This window comes from Dendropsophus ebraccatus, chromosome 1 (genome assembly GCF_027789765.1).
Source record: "Dendropsophus ebraccatus isolate aDenEbr1 chromosome 1, aDenEbr1.pat, whole genome shotgun sequence".
In the NCBI taxonomy this organism is placed as follows: Eukaryota; Metazoa; Chordata; class Amphibia; order Anura; family Hylidae; genus Dendropsophus; species Dendropsophus ebraccatus.
The window spans coordinates 212,750,617-212,777,393 of NC_091454.1; the positions used below are offsets into that span (position 1 = coordinate 212,750,617).

The 26,777-nt window shown below is 43.5% G+C and overlaps 1 protein-coding gene and 1 long non-coding RNA gene across 9 annotated transcripts in view; one reads left to right on the forward strand and one right to left on the reverse strand.

Annotated features, from left to right (window-relative positions):
- LOC138768879 (uncharacterized) overlaps positions 1 to 11,748 on the reverse strand; it is a 152,064-nt gene extending 140,316 nt beyond the window's left edge. For all 6 annotated transcript variants that reach the window (XR_011359175.1, XR_011359172.1, XR_011359176.1 and 3 more), the window contains exons 1-3: positions 11,657 to 11,748; positions 10,230 to 10,316; positions 1,751 to 1,946 (exon numbers count right to left, since the gene is read on the reverse strand). This is a non-coding gene — a long non-coding RNA (uncharacterized lncRNA). The remainder of the gene's footprint in view (positions 1 to 1,750; positions 1,947 to 10,229; positions 10,317 to 11,656) is intronic.
- Positions 10,945 to 25,623, forward strand: LOC138768782 (low-density lipoprotein receptor 1-like). Of its 3 annotated transcripts, none has more exons than XM_069946742.1 (18): positions 10,945 to 11,154; positions 16,928 to 17,050; positions 17,270 to 17,392; positions 17,910 to 18,287; positions 18,847 to 18,969; positions 19,080 to 19,202; positions 19,293 to 19,412; positions 19,515 to 19,640; positions 19,899 to 20,070; positions 20,168 to 20,395; positions 20,608 to 20,726; positions 20,887 to 21,026; positions 21,253 to 21,394; positions 21,717 to 21,866; positions 22,604 to 22,867; positions 23,004 to 23,081; positions 23,268 to 23,428; positions 24,040 to 25,623. In XM_069946742.1, the coding sequence occupies exons 1-18, from the start codon at positions 11,082 to 11,084 to the stop codon at positions 24,073 to 24,075; spliced, it is 2,679 nt and encodes an 892-aa protein (XP_069802843.1). In that variant the 5' UTR covers positions 10,945 to 11,081; the 3' UTR covers positions 24,076 to 25,623. The 3 variants fall into 3 exon arrangements, with proteins under 3 accessions (XP_069802843.1, XP_069802855.1, XP_069802848.1); XM_069946747.1 differs by lacking the exon at positions 10,945 to 11,154 and adding an exon at positions 11,983 to 12,043; XM_069946754.1 differs by lacking the exons at positions 16,928 to 17,050; positions 17,270 to 17,392 and having other exon boundaries at positions 10,946 to 11,154.
- The last annotated feature ends 1,154 nt before the right edge of the window (positions 25,624 to 26,777 follow it).

The following is a 26,777-nucleotide window of genomic DNA, read 5'->3' on the forward strand; positions in this document are numbered from 1 at the left end:
TGAAGAGCACAGGGCGCCAGTGGCGAGTTTGCCAATCTTGGTGTCATCTGGCAAATGCCAAGCCTCCTCCATGATGATGGGCTGTGAGCACAATCCCCATCTGTGGACGTTGGGCCCTCATGGAGTCGGTTTCTAACCATTTGTGCAGACACATGCAGCGGTCCTGCTAATGGGTTGTTGGCCTCCTCCACGTCTCCTGGTGTACTGGCTTGTCTCCTGGTAGCGCCTCTAGACACTACGCTGACAAACACAGCAAACCTTCTTGCCACAGCTCGCATTAATGTGCCATCCTAGATGAGCTGCACTACCTGAGCCACTTTTTTGGGTTGTTAGAGTCTGTCTCATGCTACCACAAGTGTGAAAGCACCACCGACATCCAAAAGTGACCAAAACATTAGCCAGAAAGCACAGGTACTGAGAAGTGGTCTGTGGTCCTTATCTGCAGAACCACTCCTTTATTGAGTGTGTCTTGCTAGTTTCCAATCATTTCCACCTGTTGTCTAATTTGCACAACAGCATGTGAAATTGATTGTCACTGTTGCTTCCTAATGGTCCTTTTACACGGAGCGATAATTCGCCCAATCGATCATTCTACGATTATGAAGTAACAATGTGTTTTTTATAACAATCTGCATTTAGACAGAACGATAGATCGTTTAAAAAAATCGTTGATGCGATAGTTTTAAGATCGCTTAAGCCCATCTCTCACATAGGGTAAATCGTTGAAAGACTGTTTACACAAAGCAATCTGCGAGTTTTTTGCGAACGACCAACGACTATTTGAGAACTTGTTGAAAGATCAAAATGAACGATTTCTCGCTCGTTGTGTGATCGTTTGCTGTGTTTACACGAGCCGATTATCGCTCAAATGCGATTGTTATCGCGAAAATACGAACGATAATCGTTCCATGTAAAAGCACTATAAGTGGACAATTTGATTTCACAGAAGTTTGATTTACTTGGAGTTATATTGTGTTGTTTAAGTGTTCCCTTTATTTTTGACCAGTGTACCGTATTTTCCGGCGTATAAGGCAACTTGGGCGTATAAGACGACCCCTGCAGATTGTAAGGGGTTCGCCTTATACGCCGGAAAATTTTAACCCCTGCCTGACCGCAGCCCTGCTGCAGTCAGGCAGGGGTTAACTGCAGCTAAATTAAAAAAAAACAAAAAAACTTTTAACCCATCTAGGGCCCGTTTCTAACCTCCGCGCGCCTCCCGTACTGTTCCCGGCGCAGGCAGTGTGACGTACACTACCTGCACCGGAGATCGCCGAACCTCTTCCGTCTCATTGGAGAGGCTCGGAGACGCTCGGCTGCCGGGAGAGCTTCGGGAGAATGAGAGGGGCACCGGAAGTTCCTGAAGCCTCTCTTATTCTCCCAAAGCTCTCCCGGCAGCCTAACGTCTCCGAGCCTCTACGATAAGACGCTTGGCTGCCCGGGAGAGGTTCGGCGATCTCGGTCTCCAGTAGAGTACGTCACGCTGCCTGCGCCGGGAACGGTATGGGAGGCGCGCGGAGGCTGGGAACAGGCCCTAGGTGAGTAAAATGTTTTTTGTTTTTTTTTATAGTGGTTGCCCCATACGATGGGGATGGGCCATTTTTGAGCCCCCCCACCGTATGGGGCGACCATGCTCGGCGTATAAGACGACCCCAGACTTTAACCCTGCTTTTTCAGGGTTAAAAAGTCATCTTATATGCAGGAAAATATGGTATTTATAAAGCCTCCAAGAATGATGTATATACAGCCTTACCTTATCAGCATGGAGACAGGAATGAGGAATGAGAGAGACCTGCCTAGGGGTCTCACACGGTGCCAACCACAGTCGGTGCTGGTATGGATGATTCAGAGTCAGCTACCAATACTTTTATTATCAGAGAAAGTTATATTCACTAATGAGAGATGTAGTATTATATGTCAGCTGTTCTAAACTGTTCTGAACTGGTGGCCTGCAAGAGAGAAAGAAAGACAAATATTCTAAGAAGCTTATGGCTGCCCCTTGGTTGTTCCTTCTTTTTTAACCACAGAGGAATGACTATGGGAAGGTTTGTCTAGTCCTAAAACATGGCAAAAGAACACAGAAAAGGTGTTGTTTACTGTCAGGTGTTAATGTGTGGGTGAGGACTGTATCCCTGCGGTGGAATTACTGAATAAGCAATATATTAGAAATCAACAATGGTGATAAGTTCAATGTAATAAGCTGGAGATCACAATGTGCCAAGAGATATCAGGTTCCTCTGACTTTTTCACCTTTCCAGCGTCTCCCAGAATAACTTCCAGGGTTAAAGAACAGCCAAAACTATCAAAAAAAAGGGTTTATCTATTACCTTTTGTACCAAATCAGGTGGAGCTGGAACAAAATGGAGAAGACTATATAAAGGGCACACAACATTTTTCAACAAAACCTGGAACAAAAGGATATTTAACTTGAGCACAACTTTTATTGTTTTATTAATTAGTTATCAGTCACGTTTCCTGTTTAAAGTCCTATTACAGGGATAGATTATCTGCCTAATCGTGCAAATATCTCACTGTGTAATAAAGACAGCGATCAGCTGACAAGCAAGAAAGCGCACGTTCATTAGCTGATCAGAGTCTTTAACATCAGCCACACATCTCTCTGTGTAATAGGTGATGGGGAGGCGACGGCTGAATAAAGCAAGGACTGCACAGGCATTGCTAGCAATGTCTGTGCAGTTCTAATAACCTAATAGTTTAGAAGATCGACACAGACAGATCTGCAGCCAATAACAATAAATTTTACGGCTTTACAAAAGATTTATCCAGCTGACGAGTGGGCGCTTCCTGCTTATCGGCTGATCACCAGCATTCTTACAGACTAATTTTGGGCTAGTTAAGCGTTCCTAGGAATGCTCGTTGCCAATAATCTGCCTATGTAAAAGGGCCCTAAACTGCATGCCATATTACTTACCTAGTATTGCTTTTAGAGTAAAATATCCCCTTAATACAATGCCATACAGAAACAATATACGTTTGTACATGAGGCAAAGAAACGGGGTGCGGTTTCGATATAAAATGAGTGTGGTCTAAATGTGCTAATTTTGCATGTTACTCTGGTTTGAAGAAGGCCAGCTAAGGGTATACTAAGGTCAACTATGGAAATCACGTGAAAAACTTGTTCAGGATTCCGCTGCTTGTCCCTTCGCTCTCCCTCTCTAATCTTCGCCCATCCCTAGACTCCGTTCTATGGTTAGACAGATTCCGCCGTCCGCCCAAAGACTTAAAGGACAACTCCCGCGGGACCCCAAAAAAAAAAAAAAAACACAGACACACACAGACACCATACTCACCATCTCTCCGGTGACGATCGCCACTCGATTCGCCCGCCGTCCGCCTCTCCGTCGCCGCCTTCCGCCATCCAGCGATGTCTCCAACTTCCGGGTCCAGGGGATGGAAAAGGCTGCCAGTGCGCTTGCGCACCGGCAGCCTTTTCATTGGCTGGAGCGCATCACATGGCTTCCAGCAAGCTCAGCCAATCAGGGCTGAGCAAGCTGGAAGCCATGTGATGCGCTCCAGCCAATGAAAAGGCTGCTGGTGCGCATGTGCACCAGCAGCCTTTTCATCCCCATTCACTTTGCATGAAGACGCCGAGGAGGAAGAAGACCCGGACCGCCCCTCGGCTCTGACGTCGTCGTCACCAGATGCCGCCCCGGAGAAGAGGACCGTGACGATCGTAATAGGTAATGTATACATTCCTTAACTTCCGGGGTGGGGGGTCGGGGGTCCGAAAGTGGGGGAAGGGGGCCAGGCCGGGTATTTAACCACATTACAAAGTTATATAACTTTGTAATGTGTGTTAAATGAGCAAAAAAAAATTTTTGTGGGAGTTGTCCTTTAATTTTTTGTAATGAATAAGTTGGCTGCAGATATTATCCTTGAAAAAAAAAACAGAAGGTGCAACAGCTACCCACAGGTGCAAAGGCTTACCGTATATACTCCTTCCAGTGTACACACAATAAACACCTGCTCTGTAGATATTAAAAAGTTAGGATCTTAGCAAACTATTTGATCAAACAGAGTGTACCATGTCACCAACATTAAGGTGGCCTCAGAGACATGGTCCCTACTCTAGCATTTTCACACTAGCATATCTACAGAGCAGGTGTTTATCGTGTGTAGACGGGGAGGAGTACATACGGTAAGCCCTTGCACCTGTGGGTTGCTGTTGCACCTTCTGGTTTTTTTTTTTTTGGTCTGTACTTAAGCCACAAGCGCCGTGCAAACTGCAGTGTGAACAGAGTCATAGATGTTTTTCAGATATTATCCTTGGTCTGCCTTGGTTACGCTAATATGACCCGTTTTAATTGGTGAACCATGGAACAGGTCAAGTGGGGAAGTTCCTGTGCTTCTCATCTAACCCCAGTTAGTCTGTCAGTTCGTACAGTCAGTGACTTTGTGAATCTCCTGGGGTATATCTCAGATTTTAAGGATGTCTTTGACAAAGCTGTTGCTGGCGCCTTGCATCTTCACCATAGTTATGACTGTGCCATTGATCTTGTGCGGACAGTTGGAGGAAGGGTCATATTCGTCCGTCTGTTTCACCTATGGGTGCTGGCTTCTTCTTTGTTGAAAAGAAGTACGGAGGGTTGCGACCCTGTATTGATTACAGAGAGCTAAATAGAATTACCATAAAAGCATCCACTCCACCTGATTCACGATCTCCTGAACCAGGTGGTTGGTGCCCGTTGGTTCTACAAGATCGATCTACGGGGTACCTAAAATTGAATCCGGATCAGGGAGGGTAGCAAAAGGAAAACGGCTTTTAACACCCCTGTAGGACATTTTGAGTACTTGGTGATGCATTTGGGGCTAAGCAATGCCCCTGCCATTTTCCAGCCCTTTTGTTGACAATATTTTTGTTTGGTCGTTACATAGTCATATACCTTGATGACATACTTATCTTCTCGTCTGATTTTAGGTCACATCAGGAACATGTATGTGAAGTATTGTTTAGGTTTTGCAAAAATTCATCATGTGCAAACGTTTCTAAGTGTCTGTTTGGTGTCCAAGAGGTAGGGTTTGTCGGTTACATCTTAACCCCGAATTCCTTACAGATGGACCCTAAAAAGGTCTCAGCGGTAGATTGGGCAATACCCATTTCCTTTAAATTTCTAGGATTTGCCAAATTTTACAGAAAGTTCATTTCAAATCCCTTACCGAGTTAACTAAAAACAGGGCCAACCCTTCCTCTGGGATGCCAGAGGCTGAACAAGCCTTTGACATTTAAAAAAAAAAAGTTTCTCCTCGGCCCTAGTGCTGGTACACGCTGATCTGGAAATGCAATTCTTGGTAGAAGTGGACGCCTCTGAGACAGGTGTAGGGGCAATCCTGTGCCAGAGCAGAGAACCCTATACTAACTTAAAGGGGTTATCAAGCGCTACAAAAACATTGGCCACTTTTCCCCCTCTCTTGTCTCAGGTGTGGTTTGCAATTAAGCTCCATTTACTTAAATGGAACTGAGTTTGAAACCCCACCCAATCTGGAGACAAGAGAGGGGGAAAAGTGGCCATGTCTTTGTAGCACTGGATAACCCTTTTAAGACCTGTGGCATTCTTCTCCAAAATGTTCTCCACTTCTGAGGGCAATTGTGGCATAGGGAATAGAGAGTTGTTGGCCACAAGTGGGCCTTCGAGGAGTGGAGACACTTTCTGAAGGGAGCTCGGCACAAAGTAACGGCCCTCACGGACCACAAAAATCTGTATTTAGACAAGGCAAAAAGGTTGAACCCTCGTTAGGCATGTTGGGCTTGGTTTTTACTAGGTTTAATTTTATGGTTACCTATCGCCCAGGGGCCAGAAATGTTAAGGCTGATGCCTTATCTAAAAGCTTTGGTGTCAAAAAAGCTCCAGAAGGAGAACCCGTGAGTTTCCTCATTCCCTGTGTGGTGGTTGCTACTCTTTCAGCACGTTTAAAATTGTCTATTTTGGAGTCTCGCGAATATTTTTATGCGCCTCGCGAATGTACGAACAGATAAAACTTTTTGGTACCTGTTTCATGCTCAACAGAGTCTAATTAAATATGCTAAATATAAACTTTGGCCTGGTCCTGATTTTTTGGTTGGGGATAAAGTCTACTAAGAACTTGTGACTCTGAGTTCCCCCAGCCAAATTCGCTCCTCACTACATAGGTCCCTTTCAGATTGTCGAAATACCCCATACCCGAATTACACTATTCTCTGTGAGTCGATCCTGTGATTTATAAATCTCTGCTCAAGAAATACATTCCGCATTGCAGAATCTAGTCCTACACCTCCTCCACTGGTCATACAGAGGGAATTGAAGTTTGAAGTGGAAAGGATCCTAGATTCTCGTAGGGTCCATGATTCATTACAGTACTTGGTGCATTAAAAAGGTTACGGTCCAGAGGAGCGAACTTGGGTTGCTGCTAGGGATCTCCATACTCCTGGCTTGGTTAAGAAATTCCATTTGTCATTTCCCTCCAAGCCTGGAGGGTTCAGTAAGGGTCCAGAGATCCTTTCTGAAGGGGAGGGGGGGGTTCTGTCAAAAGCCGGCCATCACGCTCTGTTCCAAACACAGCCAGAGCGTAGACCAGCATCCCGCAAGCGTCCGCCAAAGTGTATGTCAAATCATACGGCTGGTTGAGAGGAGCACGCCGACAGCATTCCTAGCTACCGTGTGGGATGCTAGAGGCACAGCGGATCCTTCATTAGTTGTTGCCATGACCAGGGCTTCACACGGCTCAGGTGTTTCACATGTAGTTTGTGTTGACTGGCAGCTGTCTCCGCAAGTTAGCTTGTCGTATTGTGGGAGTTGGAGTCTAAGCTCCAATCACGTCCTGGGGCTGGGACTCCAGTCTCCTTAAATATCCTCCCCTGTTTGTCCTTACTTGCCTGCGATAGAGCCTCAGTTCCTGAGTGTTACTCAGTTCCTAAGTGTTACCTAGCTTTTCTCCTGATTGTGATCCGGGTTCTTAGATTTTGCCTTTTTGACTACTCTTGACTATGTTTTTGTACTGTGCAGACCACTAGTTGCCAACCTTTGATTCCTTACTATGTATTATTGTGTTTGTCTGTCTTGTCCGCGTTTTGCGTCACACCTGTGCAAGCCAGGGACTGTCAACCAGTTATTCACTGCCATTTAGGGCAGTATTCCTTATATTTTGCAGTTTTTATTCTCACCACTGGGGCTAAAACTAAGCTAATACCTCCTGTTGTGTCTGTTGTGATAAGAGGAGGATGCTGTAAAGTGTGTTGTACAGCATTACAGAAACATAGGACACCAGTAGATTGAGGAGACAATAGCAGCTTCCTGTGGAATGACCCCTTCAAAGGTCCCAGAGCACTCTCAGTAATGTTTCACATTCATCTCGAAGAAACAGCGCCTGCAGTCTATAACCATGAGTCTTGCTGTAAAGCATGTCAGTAAATGCTGTTAATAACAGCCCTGGTAAGATGGCAGCCCCCATAACAATGTACAAAAAGATAAATAAAAGAAATAACAGTCAGTGAATTTGATTAAAATAAAATAACAACTTTTTGTATCTGTATCTAATCATTAAAAGAAAATTTAGGTGACACATTCCCTTTAAAGTAAACGGGACTGGCAAAGGATGCTAAAAGGCAAAAATTATCTGTCACCAGATTTTCTGACTATGACTCAAAGTTAATTGAATAAGCTAATTTGTAGCCACCCCTTTAAATTTAAATGGCCCTGTTGAGAGTGGTACAATTGTCACTGCTATTATTATACAAGAACTGTTTTCATAGTAGGAAGAAGTCACTGCATTGGCCCTGTTACCTTTTGATGCTACAGGTGGATACAATTTAGGACCAGAAATGGTCATAGCACAAAGCCGTGATATTGCAATGTGCAGATGAAAAAGTGATTAAAAGACTTGAGGTGAACACAATGCAGTGACTAATGAAAGGGCTCAGATCTCCTAGGCTTCCTTTTGTGGTCACAAACATCTCATGTGGTCTGCTCTATACATTTTATGAGAGATTTTGTGCTTTACTTAGTTATATACAACCCATGCAGGCCTCTGTGTTGACATCTGCCAACTGGCCTCCCTCTGCATTCATATTAGATATAGGCCTGAATGTCAAAGTCCGGCTCTCTGTTTGCAAACATTGCAAAGAAGATAAAGAGGATCTGATAAAAAATACATACAGCACTTTAAAGTTCAAGTTCATGAACATTGGATTCTTGGACTTAAAGGGACCCAATCAGCTCGCATCACTGTATAAAGCTGTCATGCAGCTCCCGGCGTGTACCGTTACTGGCCTCTCTGCCTGTCAATCATCCCCGCAGAGGGAGCTTACAGGCAGAGCCTGGTGACTACACACAGGCGGGGAGCCGCCAAGATGACTACCTGCCCGCCTCTGCTGCTCGCACGCCAGGACAGCATGCTGTTCATTGATAAGAGTCGATTCACACTGAGCAGAAATGATGGGCACCAACGATGTTGGAGACATCAAGGCGAGCACTATGCATCAGCCACTGTTGCCTTTGGTGGTGTTAAAGTGTAGAGGGCAAGTGTGTCTAGTGGTGGTGGTGTTACAGTGTACAGGGCAGGTGTGTCAACTGGTGGTGTTACAGTGTACAGGGCAGGAGTGTCTAGTGGTGGTGGTGTTACAGTGTGGGCAGGTGTGTCTAGTGGTGATGGTGTTACAGTGTACAGGGCAGGTGTGTCTATTGGAGGTGGTGCTACAGTGTACAGGGCAGGAGTGTCTAGTGGTGGTGGTGTTACAGTGTGGGCAGGTGTGTCTAGTGGTGGTGGTGTAACAGTATCACAGTAACAGGAAATCACCGTTGCTGCCTCCACTTAAATGCCCATGATATAATATCACCTGAGTAGGAACGTTTTATGCTTTCCATGAATTTCACCTGCAAGCCAAATATCCCTAATTTTTTGTGAGTGGTGTACATATGAATATTTATTCTTATACATGACTAATATTACTAGAGATAAACAAACACAAAGAGCCTAGAAACGTTACATAACTTAAGTTATACAAATTGAATTACCGCGATACAGAGCCTATTATTGGTTTTGTTATATAAGACATTTATATAACTCCACCTCTTGTTCTGTTTGACCGCACCCTATAAATCTATGTATTGTACAATCTACAGTAAGGAAAAATGGGGTTCCATCCGAAACGGTCATTGTCAGGAGAGGCCCCTGCACGTATGCTCTTCCCTTCTCCGCACAGAAGATGCAATAAACCGATGTCGGTAACACGTTGAATGGTGAGCACTGGACTTTTCTCTTCCTATATGTACATGCATCTAAGGGTCCTATTCCACGGGCCGAACAGGGCCCGATCAACGATGTAAACGAGCGCCGATCTGCTAGATCGGCGCTCGTTTACTGGGCCTATTCCACGGCCCCGATGATCGTTAAGCGAGTGCTGCAGGGACATCGTTACCAATGTCCTTGCAGCCCTTGTTTCATACATTACCTGCGGCGCAGGAGTGGGAGGAAGAAGGAGAAGACCTGCAGCCCGGACAGGTAATGTATGATGCTGCTGAAATCGTCGGTCGCCGCCGCCCACCGCTATTCCACCGTAGCGATGCGCTGGTGGCGAACGATGATTTTAGGTCTGAACCTAAATGAACGATCAGCCTATGACACGATCATCGGCTGATCGTTCTCTCTATTCCACGGAGCGATAATCGGCCGATTCGGCCGATTATCGCTCCGTGGGATAGGCTCCTAAGCTACCAGTCAGAGCACTCCATTTGCTACCTCTGACTTATGTACCTTCATAATTAGCCAATCAACACCCCCTCTGGATCCAAGTGTCAATAAACAGTGGAAATGCTAGGCAGCTGTATCTCTTTAATATTTATTTTTAAAGGGCCCTTGATTACAGAGCGCTACAAAAATGATAGGGGTTAAACAGGAGCATTACAAGATCAAAAACACATTGCATGAATAAGGTAAATAGAAGACTGGTACATGGGGAAAGAGGACCCACCCATGATTCACTCATTATAGTAGTTATTTTTTTGTACATAGGAGGCAGTATTAGGGCCTGTTAACACTACTGAATTAGCGGCAAAATTCTGCGCGGAACCCCCCCTGTGCAGACTCAGCATTTCGGCACCAATTCTGTAGTGTGAATGGGCCCCAATGGTATACATTTACTGCCTAAGAACTGAAGTGAATGGCAACAATCTGTACAGCTCTGCGGAATATGCTGGTGCTATGTAAGCAATAAAGATAAATGAACAGGTTTTCCTTACCACATACAACACATTGTAATATAATAGCACACAGCATCTTCCTTCCTAATCTCAGCGCCGCTGTATCCTTGTATCATATAAAGATGCCTGTAAACGGAAAAGCAAAAGACATGGAGTTAAAAACCAATGCAAGTTTATTGCCATGTCTCCCTTTCTGCATCTGTGGATAACTGCATTTAATTTATGGCCATGTGACATGGGGGTATAATCCACTCCAAAGCACTGTATTATATTATATAGAGCGCCATTCTTGTACATATGATGCCATAGTGCTTTGGCGTGGATAATATCCCCATGTCACATGGTCTCAAATTAAATGCAGATATCCTGATCAGTGCAAGCTTGTTTTTCTTCTTACAATCACTATTATGCTTACAGCAGCTTTGCATACAGATCAGTAGCCCATGCAGCCACCGTCATTATCATATGCATATATATATTTGGGTCACTTGTAATAATCTCAGTGTGTACGAAGGCATCTGAGGTATGCAAGTAGGAGTGCCCGGGTACCTATAGGAAATGAGTCAGCCCCCGGGGGTGTGCCAGAGCCAGGCATAGGGAAGCACTTGTCTATGTCACATCATGTGTTATAAGCCCCGCCTTTCTGGGACGTACTAACCATCTTTTAAAAATCACACCACTCTTAGTCCCTGCCCCTATAGTGAGTATAGGAGGGGAAAGGAAAAAAAAAAAGGAAATTAATTGAAATTCACCCTGAGCTTTCCTGGACAGTCTGCAATCTGAAGTAGAAGTGTGTGGATCCCCCTGGTCCTGGGCACGAGGAGTCCTGGGCTCTGCATTGTATATATATATATAATATATAGGGGAGCTGCTTCTATTATCTGACATATTATGGGACCTTCCAGGATCTCAGAGATCTGCTTGCTGCTGCTGCTGGTCATCCATCTGACATCTGCTCTCTCAGGTAAGTGCAATGCATGGCTCTATCTCCTATGTATGTCTATCTATCTCCTATATATATCTGTATACTCCTTGTACTGTCACATGTCTACACCTGTCTATGACAATCACTATACTGATGTCTATGGAAATGAATAGGAATTGGTTGCCAACTGTCTATATAGAGGTTGGTTGCCCATAGCAACCTGTCAGTACACAGCGTCAGTTTCAAATGGACAGTTAAAGCTGTGCAGTGACTGGTTGCTATGGGAAACGACTGTTTGATTAGCCCCTCTGTATGTGTGACAATATGTGGTGGGACTAAAAAGGCCCAGCAGGTCAGGTTGACACTCCAAGCCGTAAAGTGAGCTGCTTCTTCACTGTCATTAATGGGGTACTCAGGGAGGGGGGGGGCAGCTTTACCTCAGATAACCGCTATATGGTAATAGGCAGAGGTGGGCGTCTGAGGTAACAGTTGTCAGTGGTAACACAATAACCAACACTAGTGTATCTATAGAAGTAATTACCTGCCAATACTATCGATACATATCGCAATATAATCGGAAAGCCCGTAATTATTACGAGCGGTGACATCTACAACCGGCTTTTTAACCCCCCTCACACACCTCACGCGTTGACGGCAGGCATACGCCTCATCTCGTAGCCACGCCCACGGCATGAATGAGGCCGCCGCTGCTACGGCATCTGATTGGAAGACGTAAGATCTGCCGACCGCGAGCCCCGGCCCTCACGGCCAATAGGAAAACAAGAGGGCGTGGTTTGAATGGGCGGTTTATTTCTAAGCTTCATCTCCTTCTAGGAAGGATTTTTCCCGCCCATATCTTGTGAGGGGAGGGCGCTTCTCCTTATGCGAGTTAAGGATGAGGCCAGGGTGTGGCGGGCTCTGCGCTACGGTAGCTGATAAGAGCCGTGACGCACGGACATGGATGCTTACACATGGCCATAGATTATATACATGTATTTCATATACATAGATGGATTTACATATATTTCAGCTGGTGAGGTAAATTACCTCAAGTATTGTGAGGTAAATGGGTAGCCTCAACCTGCTTGTACCCTATTAGGGTGTGTTCCCTTATAACATTGGTGCCACGTGGCTCCTGTCAGTAATATCGTATCCCTACGTATAGCATAGTGCACCCATACCGGTACCAGACGTAGTCTAGTCATAATCTGATATACTATAAAGGGTTCATCAGGCCAGGCATAGTCTACTTGTGATATTCTGATACATACCATGCCCATAGAGATCAATAGACCAAACACAGTCTGTGCATGATATTCGAGTGTGTACACGAAGCGATAATTCACCCAATCGATCGTTTAACGATTTTAAAGCAACAATTTGGTTTTTATAACGATCGGTGTTTAGACGAATAAATTGTTAGAAAAATCGTTATTGCGATGGTTTTTAATATCGCTTAAGCCCATCTTCATAGGGTGAATCTTTGAAAGACTGTTTACACGAAGCGATCTGCGAATATTTGGCGAACGACGATTTGAGAAGATCACAATGAACGATTTTTCGGTCGACGCTTGATCGTTCGCTGTGTTTACACGAAGCGATTATCGCTCGAATGCGATCGTTATCGTGAAAATTTTAACGATAATCGTTCCATGTAAATGCAGCATTAGTCGGTTTAATAGATCAAAGGTGGTCTAATTGTATTATTTGATTTGTACCATGGTGCCCCATAGGGTTCAATAGGCCAGTTGTACTTTACTCATCACATTCTAATGCATTACATATGGTACAATAGATCTAACATGGTCTACTTGTGGTATTTTCATGCTTACCATGGCTCCCCATAGGCCAGATACCTGTGTGCGTACCATGACGCTCCTGTAGAGTCCAGTAGACTACACATAGTCTTCTAGTGAGTGTGTATGGTCTGCTTCACCATGGTAAATGTGTTTCATTTGTGGAATAGAATAGCTTTGCTCTATACAACCTTATAGGCTTCACATTACCTTTTAGCTAGTATTTTGATGCATACAAGCGTTGTTGTGTTGGTACCAGGTATGAACATACCATTAAAATATGAGAAGCATTAAAATGTTTTCGAGTTTTAGGACCCTGATCCTTAAAGGGGCATAAAGATTCAGGAACAGGCCACAAATTGGACTGATTTCCACCACGGAGAGTGATCCCAGAAACAAGTTGTGACTTAAAGTGCGAACATCTGTCCTTTTATACCTGTGTTAATAGTCTACAACCCAAAAAAAAAAAGAGACTAACTTTTATCATTGCCGCTGTTTCCAACCCAGGCCTTGGAATGAGATTTTCTATAGTTCATAACTTTTTTCCCTATTATAACATTTTGATCATTCAGTGGAGATTTTGTCATAGATTTCTTATAAAAGAATAACATTGATCCGTCTATAGCGTTCCGTATGATGGATGTAATCATATAAACACCCCCTACTTTTCCAGTTGTGGCCACCGACTATAGTAGACAGTCCCGGTGTAATTAATATGGTTTCTGTGTTACGGGGTAGTTAAACCAAAGAAAGTGAGAGATAGAAATCTGCAAAAATTCCTATGACTCAGTATCAGATTACTAAACAATAGCACATCGATGAAGTCTTGAAAGAAGATACTCAGTAGGGTAATTGTGATACTCATTGTAGTCCTGACTCTTTATATTGACTTGCTCATCCTGGCCATACACATGAGATATATGGTGATCCAGCCCACTGACCAGCTGAAATGTAGGGGGGCTTACCATCTCTCTCCTGACAACGGATGTCGAGGAAATAACGTCTCTAAGGGCATCTTCTAAATATAGAGATTACGAGATGCGATAACACGGCATTTAGTTGTTTAGGTCTATGGTTTGGAACCTAGAAGCTGTCCACCAGACACATCAGGCATGTTGGATTTTAACTGGCCAATCATTTTATACTCTGGTATTCTTCACCTTCTCCATGCAATACCCATGCATATCCAACCGAGTTGAGTGTGCCTGTGTAGGTGGGGATCTGGAGATATAGATTGTCCGGAAATGTGTGTAGCCATAAAGCCTTGTAACATGCGACATGAGCTATAATCTGAGGAAAATTCCTTTAAATTTGTAAAAATGAATTTTAACGTGGTTGTTCACTTTAACCAGCTCTATGTCCTGGCTAATAAAAAAGGGTCCTAAGCACCCTCTTGAGTCTCCCTATGACTTCTTAGGTGTCAGTCTAATTTTTCTCTGTTGTCGCGGACAAGCGAGTAACATTGGTGGGACATTAAATCCCCTCTCTGCTGGGGGTATATTTGCGTCCATTGAGACGTACTGATTCCTTATAGTAACCAAGATTTCCTTAATATGTGCTCGTATGTCAGCAGTCCACGTTGCAGCTTTCACTACTCCAGGCTGACAGTACTAACGTCGTAAGGAGCCACACCCTATGGTAGCGAGGCTTCTGTGTCTGGTGGACAGCTTCTAGGTTCCAAACCATAGACCTAAACTACTAAATGCCGTGTTATCGCATCTCGTAATCTCTATATTTAAAAGATGCCCTTAGAGACGTTGTAAGAAAGGTCTTACACAGTTATAATGTAAAGGCAATATTACCCCATCTACACTACAACCTATGGGCAATGGAGGCGCCGTTTTAAAGTATCCATACCCCTTTAACTTGTATCCAGATTTCCTACCTAGTCTCTTAAAGATACCATCCCAGGTTTCTCACTCTCACATAAGAGACAGCGGTGTGAGTCACGTTACGTGATTCCGAGTTTCCACGCTAGATAAGACGGGACAGGTAAAAGCAATGTGAGGCAATTCCTACGCACGTGCCTATGTAATAACCATCCTTATCTTATACAGCGGAGGTAAGGAGGGCAAAGTAATCTTAATAAGTTGAATGGTTTCTTAAAGGGACACAACTTGTAGTCTGTTTTCTACTGCTCTCTGTTATCAGCCATTTCAGTGAAGAGAAGTTGATCATTACATTATGTAGAAATAAATGACGCAGACTTTGTTCTGTACTTGGCCCGCTACATAGACGATGTAATATCTATTGCAAAATCCTGTTTTTTACAGTAAATGTTGTAATGTCGGCGAGACATGGTACAGAATTTCCTATAATATAACATTGCCTCGTATATAGTATAGCATTCCTTTATATATAGTATAGCATTCCCTTATATACATAATATAACATTACCTTGTGTATATAGTATAGCATTCCCTTATATATAGTTTAGCATTCCCTTATATACATAATATAACATTACCTTGTGTATATAGTATAGCATTCCTTTATATATAGTATAGCATTCCCTTATATACATAATATAACATTACCTTGTGTATATAGTATAGCATTCCCTTATATATAGTATAGCATTCCCTCTGAATTTCGACTTTTAAAATAGCATTAAAGTTGGCGGTGGCGTGGCGTTCGTCCATACGTCATTGATATTTTGACTGTGCATATTATGAAAGTTCCCACATTGGCGTCGGCCCCTCCATTTCTAATATCTTTCTGGGTGAGTGATATAAATGGAGGATAAAGTTTGTGCGTGTAGGCGCTGTGCTCCCCTGTTAATGTGTAAGCCAGATTCTATTCACGTCGGGCCCGGTTATAACCGCAGGCGGTGAAATGTTACACGTGTGATTGTCTCGTGCTTTGTATAACATATGAAAGGAAATTTCTTGAATCCTATCCAGTCTCGGGTAAGGGGTCTTGTGATTTTTATTTGTATGGCCGCGCCCTGGTAAACACGAGGAATTCGGGGGGTTTGTCTTTTTTTTTTTTCAAACATATCAAACTTTATTAACTTTGTAAGAGTTACACTGCCATTCTGTTTTTCAATGAATGGGAGAACGTCAGCAAGGAGGTAGAGTAAACCAATAATAAAGACAGGGAGTTTCAGATTTTTTTTTTATATTGTTGCTCATTCTTCCTCTTTGCATGCCTCCCTCGTCTATATTTCTCATTAATGCGGCCTTATATACAGTGAAAACATATGGCAAGGTACAGGATAGAAGCTGTTTCCCATCTTGCATAATCTAAAACACACAAAATGAAGGCAGTTCTGACTTGTCAGAGGGTGTAATGTGGGCGTAAATAAGAAACGCCAGCTCTTCTCTGAGTGTTAGCTTTAGTCGAGGAAATCTTGGCACATGTTCCTTAGCTTATATTTCCCCCTCCCACATGAAAATGCCTTCAGAGACCGGAATAGACCGGGGCTGACTGTACACTGGTGGTATGCAGAGGATTGGCCACTCCTATGTGAAATGCATTGACCAAACACCTATATCGCAGGCATATACTATAATATAGTCTGTATTGGTATTAATAAAATGCATTATAAGCCATTCCCTGATATCCAGCTGTCATATCGTAGCTGTACATGCCAGACCTGAGGGTCCGTCAACTATAGGAGGGGAGAATGATGACAGTACACCTGTCGCTGAGTAGGATAACATCCACCTCCTGCGGCAGTATCTATGTTCATTACATGTTCTTAGTTCTCACCCTTGTCTTTAATCCTTTATCTCATATCAGAACCTCACGCCGTGTAGATATCAGTAATGTATTCATTGCTGAGGCCCCAGGCTGGAGTAACAGGTTCTATATATATGTATAACATACCGACTTCATGCTTGTTGTCATGTGCTAGACCTTCAGGCACGTACTTTCCCTCTCCCTTTATATTTAGTCATGTGGCGTAATTTGTTTTATACAATGCCCGTAGACCTTGTGACTTAATAATATTAGGATATATATGAGATAAATATTGAAAACAATAACTTTATATATTTCTCTTCGTCTCCTAGGGGTCACCAAATGTGACAGAAACGAGTTCCAATGTAATGACGGAAAATGTATCCCATACAAGTGGGTCTGTGACGGCAGCGAGGAGTGCAGGGACGGGTCTGATGAGTTTCCTGAGACCTGTCGTAAGTGTCAGCTCTATACACCGACCCTTTACACCACAAGTGTCAAACTTGTGGCTATCCAGCTGATGGAAAACTTCAATTCCCATCTTGGCTGCCCAGGCATAATTAGAATTGCAGTTTTGCCACAGTTGGAGGGCCCCAAGTTTGACATCTGTGCTCTAGACACTAAAATGAAATCTTCTAGTTCAGAGTATAATCCTTTCTCGCTTTTCTCACCAGTGCATAAGACGTGTAGTCCTGACCAGTTCAGCTGTGGAGGCAGGTCTAACCGGTGTATCCCCAAGTCATGGCAGTGCGATGAGCAAGAAGACTGTGAAAATGGCTCTGACGAGAAGGACTGTGGTAGGTGTCGTGCTTTGGCTTTTCTGTTCAGGTGACGTAAAACTTCACAGCAAACCTACAGGGAGTTTCACAATATCTCATTCACAGCTTAAAGTAGAGAAGGACACCGCCCATAATAAGTTATAATATGTCTGCTGTGAATGGAGCATTCCTAGTAAGGAGATATAGACATTTGTATGTCTTCCAATATGGTGATTCTCTGTGGACATAGAAGATTGTCGGCAGAAGACGACCTCCTGGTCCATCTAGTCCTCCTTTATATTATTTCCTTTCTTATTATCTTAGGATAGATATATGTATATACCAGGCAGGTTTACAGTCACTTATTGTAGATTTACCAACCACATCTGCTGGAAGTTTGTTCCAAGCATCTACTACTCTTTCAGTACAGTAATATTTTCTCATGTTGCGTCTGATCTTTCCCCCCAATAACTTCAGACTGTGGCCCCTTGATCTTGCATTTTTTGAACACAGAACATAGGTTTATGTCTAATTTCCCTTCCTCCCTTTCTTAAAGCTCACAAGCCCTGCGCCTCCGATGATCAGTACCAATGCCGTAGCGGAATGTGCATCTCTGTTGAATACCTATGTGATGGTGATCATGACTGTGACGACAGCAGCGATGAGAGCAACTGCCCAGCCCCTACTTGCAGTGAAACCTTTTTCCAGTGCAAGAACTCAAGCGTGTGCGTCCCCAAGCTGTGGACCTGTGACGGGGATCCCGACTGTGAAGATGGTTCTGATGAGGAAAACTGTGAAGGGAAGCAGCCGATCAAGACAGACAAGCCCTGCTCCTCCCTGGAGTTCCATTGTGGCAGCGGCGAGTGTATACATATGAGCTGGAAGTGTGACGGAGGCTTCGACTGCCAGGACAAATCTGATGAAAAAGACTGTGGTATGTAGCCTGCAATGGTATATACTAGCTTCTCTAACATAAGTGGCAAAGTTTTTGTGTATTAGTCAACCCTGGCTCAATTACCGCCACCTGTCTTTTATTGATGTTCTTATTGCTATATTGTTCTATAACCGCACAAATTGAACGTATGCTCACTTGCACCTCCATTTCCAGCATCTCTCCCTCTCCCCTTTACCTTTCATTGCTCTTCCTCCCCCCAACTCCCCTCCACAATATGCTGCCCTCCCAGTGCTGTATATGAGCACTACATTTGTAAATAATGGCCCACATTTACTAAAACTGTCTAAGTACAAACTTAGACTAGACAGTCTTTAAATGTGACATGTATCAGGCCGTTTGATAAATTTGTCACACTTAAAGACTGTCTGTCTAGTTTTTTGGTGCAAAGTTTACACCACCTATTACTTGGCTTGAAGTCCAGAATTTTTAGCCAGATTCAGGTGCACTTGATAGCATATACTTGGCAAAAGATATAGAGATGGGAATACCCCTTCAATCAGGCACTCGGCTTAGTCTTCAATTTTGTTCTCATTTGCAGAAAAACCAACCTGCGGCCCAGATCAGTTCCAGTGTACCAATGGGAAATGCATTCACGGCAGCCGGCAGTGCGACCAACAATATGACTGTGAAGATCTCAGTGATGAACAGGGCTGTATAAATGGTAAGTATCCTATCTGAAGATGGGTCTGCACCCAGTATATGATAAGTAGTAGTGGTAACAAATGTTCTTCAGGAATGTTATATTTATTTTTATTCTTTTTCTCAAATCAGTGACAAAATGCGAGGGCCCCAACAAGTTCAAGTGTTTCAGTGGTGAATGTATCAGTATGGAACGAGTGTGTGACACGGTCAGAGACTGTAGAGACTGGTCGGATGAACCACTTAAGGAATGTGGTGAGTATGACCAACCTTGTCACCTCTATCATCTAAGTGATATCTGATGTTTGATGTATATTTACAATGTGGCCATCTCGTGTTCACCAGGTGAAAATGAATGTTTGAAAAAGAATGGCGGCTGCTCTCATATATGCAATGATCTCAAGATCGGATACGAGTGTTTGTGCCCGGAGGGATATCGCCTAGTTGGCGGGAAAAAATGTGAAGGTAAATTGGTGTCTAAAGTTTTCTACTTGCGCAACTTCATATTCACTGGGTTATGCTTTATGGGGTTAGAGAATTTATATGTGTTAATCTTTATTCCTTTAGATATTAATGAATGTGACCTACCTGACACCTGCAGCCAAATCTGCACTAACCTGGAAGGAAGCTACAAGTGTGAATGCTACAATGGTTACCAACTTGATCCCATGACTGGGTCCTGCAAGGGCATTGGTGAGTACAGTGGAAAGATTTCTTAAAGTGGGTTCCAGCTTTAGAAACATAGCAGGGAAAGCTACGGTGAAACAGTTTTTCCGTCATTACAGAAATTCAGTATAACTTAGTCATTCATCTGTAATATATGAACAAGGTCTGCAGATCAAGAGCTGCTCATTATAAGCAGAAAGGAGTTAATATCACTCCACTTTAACTTATTTGTCTGCTGGTGTTCTGCATGGACTATCTGCTAAGCATGTATTTATTTCCAAATAGGAACAGTGGCTTACCTCTTCTTTACCAACCGTCATGAGGTGAGGAAGATGACGCTGGACAGAAGCGAGTACACAAGTTTCATCCCAAGTCTTAAGAATGTAGTAGCATTGGATATGGAGATAGCAAGCAATAAAATCTATTGGTCTGACTTGTCCCAAAAGAAAATTTACAGGTAATGAGAGTGACGGTAACAATAGTTCTTGTGTATCTAGTTAGTTATTTCCTTTGTGACATTCACAAGATCAACCTGTCTGTTCTTACCCCTACAGTGCTTTAATGGACAAGGCTCATAACTTATCCCACCACGAGACTGTCATCGGTAATGAAATCCAAGCTCCAGACGGTATTGCAGTAGACTGGGTCCATGGCAACCTATACTGGACAGACTCTGTCATTGGCACTATCTCCGTGGCTAATACTGCTGGTTCCAAGCGAAAAACACTCTTCAGAGAGGGTCTGACTAAGCCACGAGATATTGTGGTGGATCCCACAAAAGGGTAAGACATAAGTCTTTTCTTCTTCTCTGTTCACATCTATATGTTGAGCAGTGGTCTCAAAGCTATACATTAGAATTGCAGGATTATAACACCCAGCATTACCTGCAGAATGATAGGCATTTTAGTTTTGCAACTGATGATCCTCAAGTTGGAGATCTCAATGTAGAGTAATCATTGGCTCATATTAAATCCTCTTCTCTTTACTTTCTCAGGTTCATGTACTGGACTGACTGGGGCTTCCCTGCCAAGATCGAGAGGGGTGGTCTGAATGGAGCAGCCAGATATACCCTGGTTGACAGTAACATTGAATGGCCCAATGGAATCACACTGGGTGAGTATTTTATACAATTGGGGAAATGTCTAGTGTTCTTGTCATGCAGTGTCCTCTTAGTCAGTTTTGCCAGTGATTTTCCTTTAATTCACATAAAACCTATATCAAGAATATGACTGATTATTCTCCATCTGACAACATGTTGTGTATTCACCTTCAGACCTGACCCATCAGAGACTATACTGGGTGGACTCCAAGTTGCACACTCTGTCCAGCATTGACGTTACTGGAGGAAACAGGAGGATGGTCATTGCCGATGAACATTCCTTATCTCATCCATTTGGCCTCACTATCTTTGAGGTAAGTTATAGCTCTCTGGGTTTTTTCGCCTATAAAATTAACCCAATTCAAGAAGTAAAAGAGCACCAGTCTGTTAGATGCCAGCTGTAATTCTGCCAAGTATTTCCTTAAGTGTGCCCTCTCTTATGTGGAGTGAGCTTACACAACTTACACCAGCTTTAGTAGTAGTAATTGCCAGTATTTTTCCACTTTTAACACTCTTTAACATTTGTTTTACTTTCTGAAGGACCTGGTTTTCTGGACTGATATCGGCAATGAAGCCATATTCAGCGCTAACAGGTTGACCGGAGAACAAATAAAGAAGGTGGCCGAGGATCTGGTATCACCGGAAGACATCGTCCTATATCACAATAGGGGACAACCTGCAGGTAGGACATGCAATGGTGTTTATGGCAGAACCACTTTGACATGGCGTTGTCAGTATTTGAAAGCCATAACCAGGAGTCGCTACACAACATGAAACTGGTGCAAAACTCTCTGTTATACTGGAGCCTCCATCCCTGCATTTGTGTTGCAAATGCTGATTAAAAAAAAATGTGCAAGTGGCCATAGTCACAGCAATGGAAAGCCTTAGTATGGAATGCTTGGCACGTTTGTCGATCAGTCGTGCTTATTTCTAGATCATACAGTTATCTAGCTATACTCCTTTTTATTCAAGGATCACTAATATTGCATTTATTTCCTTTCTAGCTGAAAACTGGTGCAATATCCATCTTGAAAATGGGGGATGTGAATATATGTGCCTGCCAGCCCCCAATATTACTGCACAGTCCCCCAAGTATACTTGTGTATGTCCTGACGGAGAACACTTGGGACTAGACATGAGGAGCTGTGTAAAAGGTATGTGGTCTCCTTGTAGCTACCGTCATCTATTCCTGTAGTGTAAAAGAATCCTCCCAACCCTCTTGCTATATTAGCTCTTTATGAGCAGTATTCGTTCTGTGTATCTTAAAGGGTACCTGTCATTTAAACAAACTTCTTACATGTCCTAGCAACATGTCAGGGGTTTGTATTGGTGGGGGTCCGGGTGCTAAGACCCCCGCCTATCGCTAGAGTGAAGGGGCAGATGCGCTCTGCCCCTTCATCTCTGCTCCATAGAAATATAATCGAGTCTATGGAACTTCTGGCAATCAGAACTTCCATAGGCTCCATTATAACTCCGTCTACTGCTACTTTAACAGTGAGAGCGGAGATAAAGGAGCAGTGCGTCCGATGCTGAGAGTGTCTGCCCCTTCCTTTTGAGCGATCGGCAGGGGTCTCAACACCCAAACACCCACTGTCTTCTTTAAATGATAAGTACACTTAAAAGGTACAGCCTAGACAAAACTGTTACAACATCGTATGCTTAGTGCAGAGTTAGGGCTATATTACACAGAGCGATTATCACTCTATGTAATAGAGACTGCGGCTCATCATTGGTTTAGGTTTGGACCCAAAATCGTTGGGCACCGACCGCGTATTGCTCTGTGTAATAGCGATGCGTGGCGGACGGCTGACTATTATGCTATGCCTGAAATACTCCTTTAACACAACTTAAATGCAGGATTATCTAACCATTTCCTTTCGTGTCCCTACAGAACCACCATCTTCAGATGCACCTATCACCCCTCCTCCTGCCACCACAACAACCATCTCTCCAGTCACAACTCCCAGGACTACGACTCTAGGGAAACTCCTCACCACCCCACCCAGGAGGCCTTCTACCTCTAAGCCTGTACAGACTACAACAAGGCCATCAACCACTGTTACATCAACCACTAGAAAAAGCATGACACAGAGCGCAAAGAGAATACCAGATCAGTCCACACCGGGACTTACAAATGGCACAGATTTACATCAAGGTAAAAAAAAAAAAAATTAATTAGGTAGAAATACTCAATAGGAAATCCTGATGTAAAAAGCATTCCTGTTCTTAAATGAAGAAGGATGGGAGGCGTCTTCAGGCTTTTACTGACTATTTACTGACTTTGTTTACAGGTGGGAACAATGAAGTAAAGATGGAGACTGCAGAATCTCATTCACGCTCTAATGCTATCTACGCTGTCATCCCTGTTGGTGAGTTTCATCTTTCTGACAATGATGAAGCGGATTGTGTCTGTTATATAATAAACTACACTCCAATGTGGATGCAGCAATGTCCGCTGTTTCCCTATTTGTCTCTAGAACCCCATATAGCACTGCACGTAGACGTATGTGTTCCGGCATCATCTAATAGCGCTGCCCCTTTTTGCTTTTCTCCAGTTATACTGTGCTTGCTTTCATTCGGCGGCGTCCTCTTGTGGAGAAACTGGAGATTAAAGAACACCAACACCATTCACTTTGATAATCCAGTATATCAGAAAACGACAGAAGAAGACGAGGTTCACATATGTCGGAATCAGGATGGATACACCTATCCTTCGGTAAGTATATAGGAGATGAAAGTAGTTTGTGGAGCTGTACTATGTTCCATTTTTGAGAACATCCCAAATAATGCCTTCCAACTGGTTATCGAGGATTAGAAAAAGCACAGCTACTTTCTTGCAAAAACAGCACCACCCCTGTCCTCAGGTTTGTGGTATTGTAATTGAGCTGCAAAAACACACCCAGCGATAACCCTCTTTTTAATATGAAAGCCATCATGGTCAAGAGAGAGAGCTGTCCGCTGTTGAAGGTGTATAGGCACCATTACATGGAAACATGCAGACAAGGTCCATATATGTGGGAACAGCTGTTTGGCAGATACACTCCATTCTGGTTCAAAGAACAGGAACCAAAGCTGGGTTCCCCAATCTATGATGTCTCTACGTCCTAATAGAGTGCATGGAATAGGTCTGTTGAGATAAGTTGTAGCTATTTAAATAGGTTACATATCTATGAACTCCCATAGGCTGATCACTGCTGATCACTGGAGATGTCCGAATACACTACCATCTGCTTGCTGCAAAGATGGGATCATATACTTTCAAGTGATGCAAGATAATCTATATGAAGTTGTTGGCACTAACCCTGATCCATGTTTCTATCTTCACAGAGACAGATGGTGAGCTTAGAAGACGACATTGCTTGAAACCCTTAACCAACCGTGCCTATCTCCAAACTCTGCTGCTTATCTATATCAGGGGCAATGACTGCTAAACCCAAAAATATATCCGTCTGGACCAAGATACGTCTAAGTTTTTTTTTTTTTTTTAATTCACTCTCCTAAACAAAACCACTGAGCACAGCGGGCAGAGAGACTGCGGTTACTATATTTTTGTGAGAATTATTTATGAAGATACCTGTGTTGTCGAAGACGTGCCATTTTTCTCCTCCCTCGTGCCTCTTGTCTGCAATGCAAGAACCACTTCTGATAGATGAAGGACTACACTGATGAGGCTTGCGAGGGAGGGGAAGAGACTGGAGAAACAAGTAGAAATCTACGCACTGGGGGACTATGAAGGACCGAATGTGATGATCCTGCTGGGGTTTACTTTGTTTTGCTTTTAAAAGCACAAAAGAAGTTCTCAAACACTAAAAATAAAAATAGCGAAACATTGAACTGGAGAGAAATGAGGAGCGGAGAGAAGCTTGTAAGGAAATGTGGACGTATCCTCAGGGCAACAGACATGTTTACTGCCTTGAGGTTATTCTTGGGGTCGGGAGTGCAGCCATTTTTGTTATATGCGCTCAGCCCGAGCTACAATGTAGCAAGCCATGAAAAGGCCACAAATCACCTAAAGTGCCTAAATCTACCACCATTCGCTATCGATCCTCTTTCTCTAAAAGCCCAGCCTCCTGTTGCACTTTCTTTATCTCAAGTGTTTTGTATATTATTTTTTTTTCTTTTTTGTTTGTCGTCACTTTTATTATTTGCACAGCTTATTATTTTCTTTCTCGTCTGCCTGTCTCCGACAGGGTATGATGGTAGAGAATGACGTTTTGACATATGGAATCTGGGAAGTTTGGCTGTTTCTTTAATTCTGTATACAAGGTTACAATGATAAAAAAAAAAATCTAGGTGCTACCTACTGTGGGAGACGACACTGAGCCTGTTTCTTACCACGCTGCCTTACTTTGCATTTATTACTTGAAATGTCAACTTTGCCTGTATGAGAGTCCAAGGAGGACGTGGGCCAGGGATGGGGAACCTTTGGCCCTCCAGCTGCTGCAAAACTACAATTCCCATCATGCTTTGGCTGTCCAGGCATTATAGGCAGGGCCGGATTAAAGGGAGGGCACCAAGGGCACGTGCCCCGGGGCCTCCACCACTTAGGGGCCCCTACCAGCTCGAACCCTAGCAGAACGGTGCTGCTTACCCAGGATATCAGGCTATGTAATAGGGCCCTAACACAGTGGCCAACAGCGCACAGAAAGTGCTGTGTTCTCACATTGCGTTATTAACACTCTGATACTTAGTCCACCCCCCCCCCCTGCTCCTGTCTCTAGGGCCTGGCATCTTCCCCTGTACTGCAGCCTGTAGTGACCACCTGCATAACAGAAGAGGATGCTGGCCCATACAGCCAGGAGCGAGGAGGGGTCTGTGCTAATTCACCTACAGTAAGCAGCCATCTGTATAGATTGCGGTATAGTTTATTTTTTATTTTTTTTTGGGGGGGGGATTGTCGCCCAGGGCCTCCACCAACCTTAATCCGGCCCTGATTATAGGAATTGTAGTTTTGTAAAAGCTGGAGTGCTGCAGGTTCCCCATCCCTTACATAGACCTTCAATAACCTATGAAATGAACGGCAATTAGAATGCACAATGTTCTAGGAGAATTTCCCCTAGTGGCTATCTGCTAGTACTGCTGAGACCCCTTGTCACTTGCCTGGGGGGCTTTACGTGATTGCCCACTCGGTGTCATTAGAGGTGGTTCTTTTTACTTCCAAAGACCAGGCATGGAGATACAACTGCATGTTGGGTGGTCGGGTTGTCAAGCAGGAGTCCCATTAGTTAGACCCATGCACAGTATCCTGCATGGTCCCTCCATGAATGCTACTCAGGTACTATTAGTTAGAATAAGACTCATGCACACTATCCTGCATGGACCCTCTAAGTATGTTGCACAGGTCCCATTAGCCTGACCACCCAGAATGCCGTTGTATCTCCCCACTGCTATGTAAATACGAGCTGGACAATATGCAGTGTTAGTTGGAAGAATAATAGTTACCATTGCCAATGATGGAAGGTCCACGTCCTGCTTTCCTCTCCACCACTACAAAGGGCCTTTCTCCGATTCCGCTTTCCTTCCGCCATATAGAAATTAGCCAATCTTTTATTGCAGTATTGAAATCGAAACTCCCTGCCTGATCCTGTGAAGAGATTTTAGTTTAGCTTTTTTTTCAGCTTTTTTTTTGTGAAGGGTGTAAATATTAATTTCTGTACAGTTGTTTTGCACATATTCGCTGTATATACTTGTACTTTGCTGTATTATGTATAGGGAAAAAAAGTTTAATATATAATTTATTTATTTGTAAAAAAATGTCTTTTGTGTTTTATTTTTGAGTTCTGATGTAAGATTGATGCGATCCTAGGTAAAGCGATGGCCTTCTATTGTCGGTGGGTTATCGGTCAACTTTATTTTGGATGGAGTTACTTAAAGGGGCACTCCTGGCAAAACTGATACACTGTGTGATGTCTTAAGGGGGCGGAGCATGAGACAGGGATTCAAAGAACAAATAAAGTATCCTTATGTCATGCTCCGCCCAGCCTGTGCAGTATGTCTGCTTAGCCTGGAGTTTTCCATAGAAGACTATATATGATGTTATACCTCTCCTCAACACCTGATATATG

What these genes read in the sequence shown, in the direction of transcription:
- LOC138768782 (XM_069946742.1), top strand. Translation starts at nt 11,082, where the DNA reads ATGGGACCTTCCAGGATCTCAGAGATCTGCTTGCTGCTGCTGCTGGTC. An exon ending in CTCTGACGAGAAGGACTGTG is followed by an intron (nt 17,393 to 17,909) that starts GTAGGTGTCGTG and finishes CCTTTCTTAAAG; the next exon opens with CTCACAAGCCCTGCGCCTCC. An exon ending in TGAACCACTTAAGGAATGTG is followed by an intron (nt 19,203 to 19,292) that starts GTGAGTATGACC and finishes CGTGTTCACCAG; the next exon opens with GTGAAAATGAATGTTTGAAA.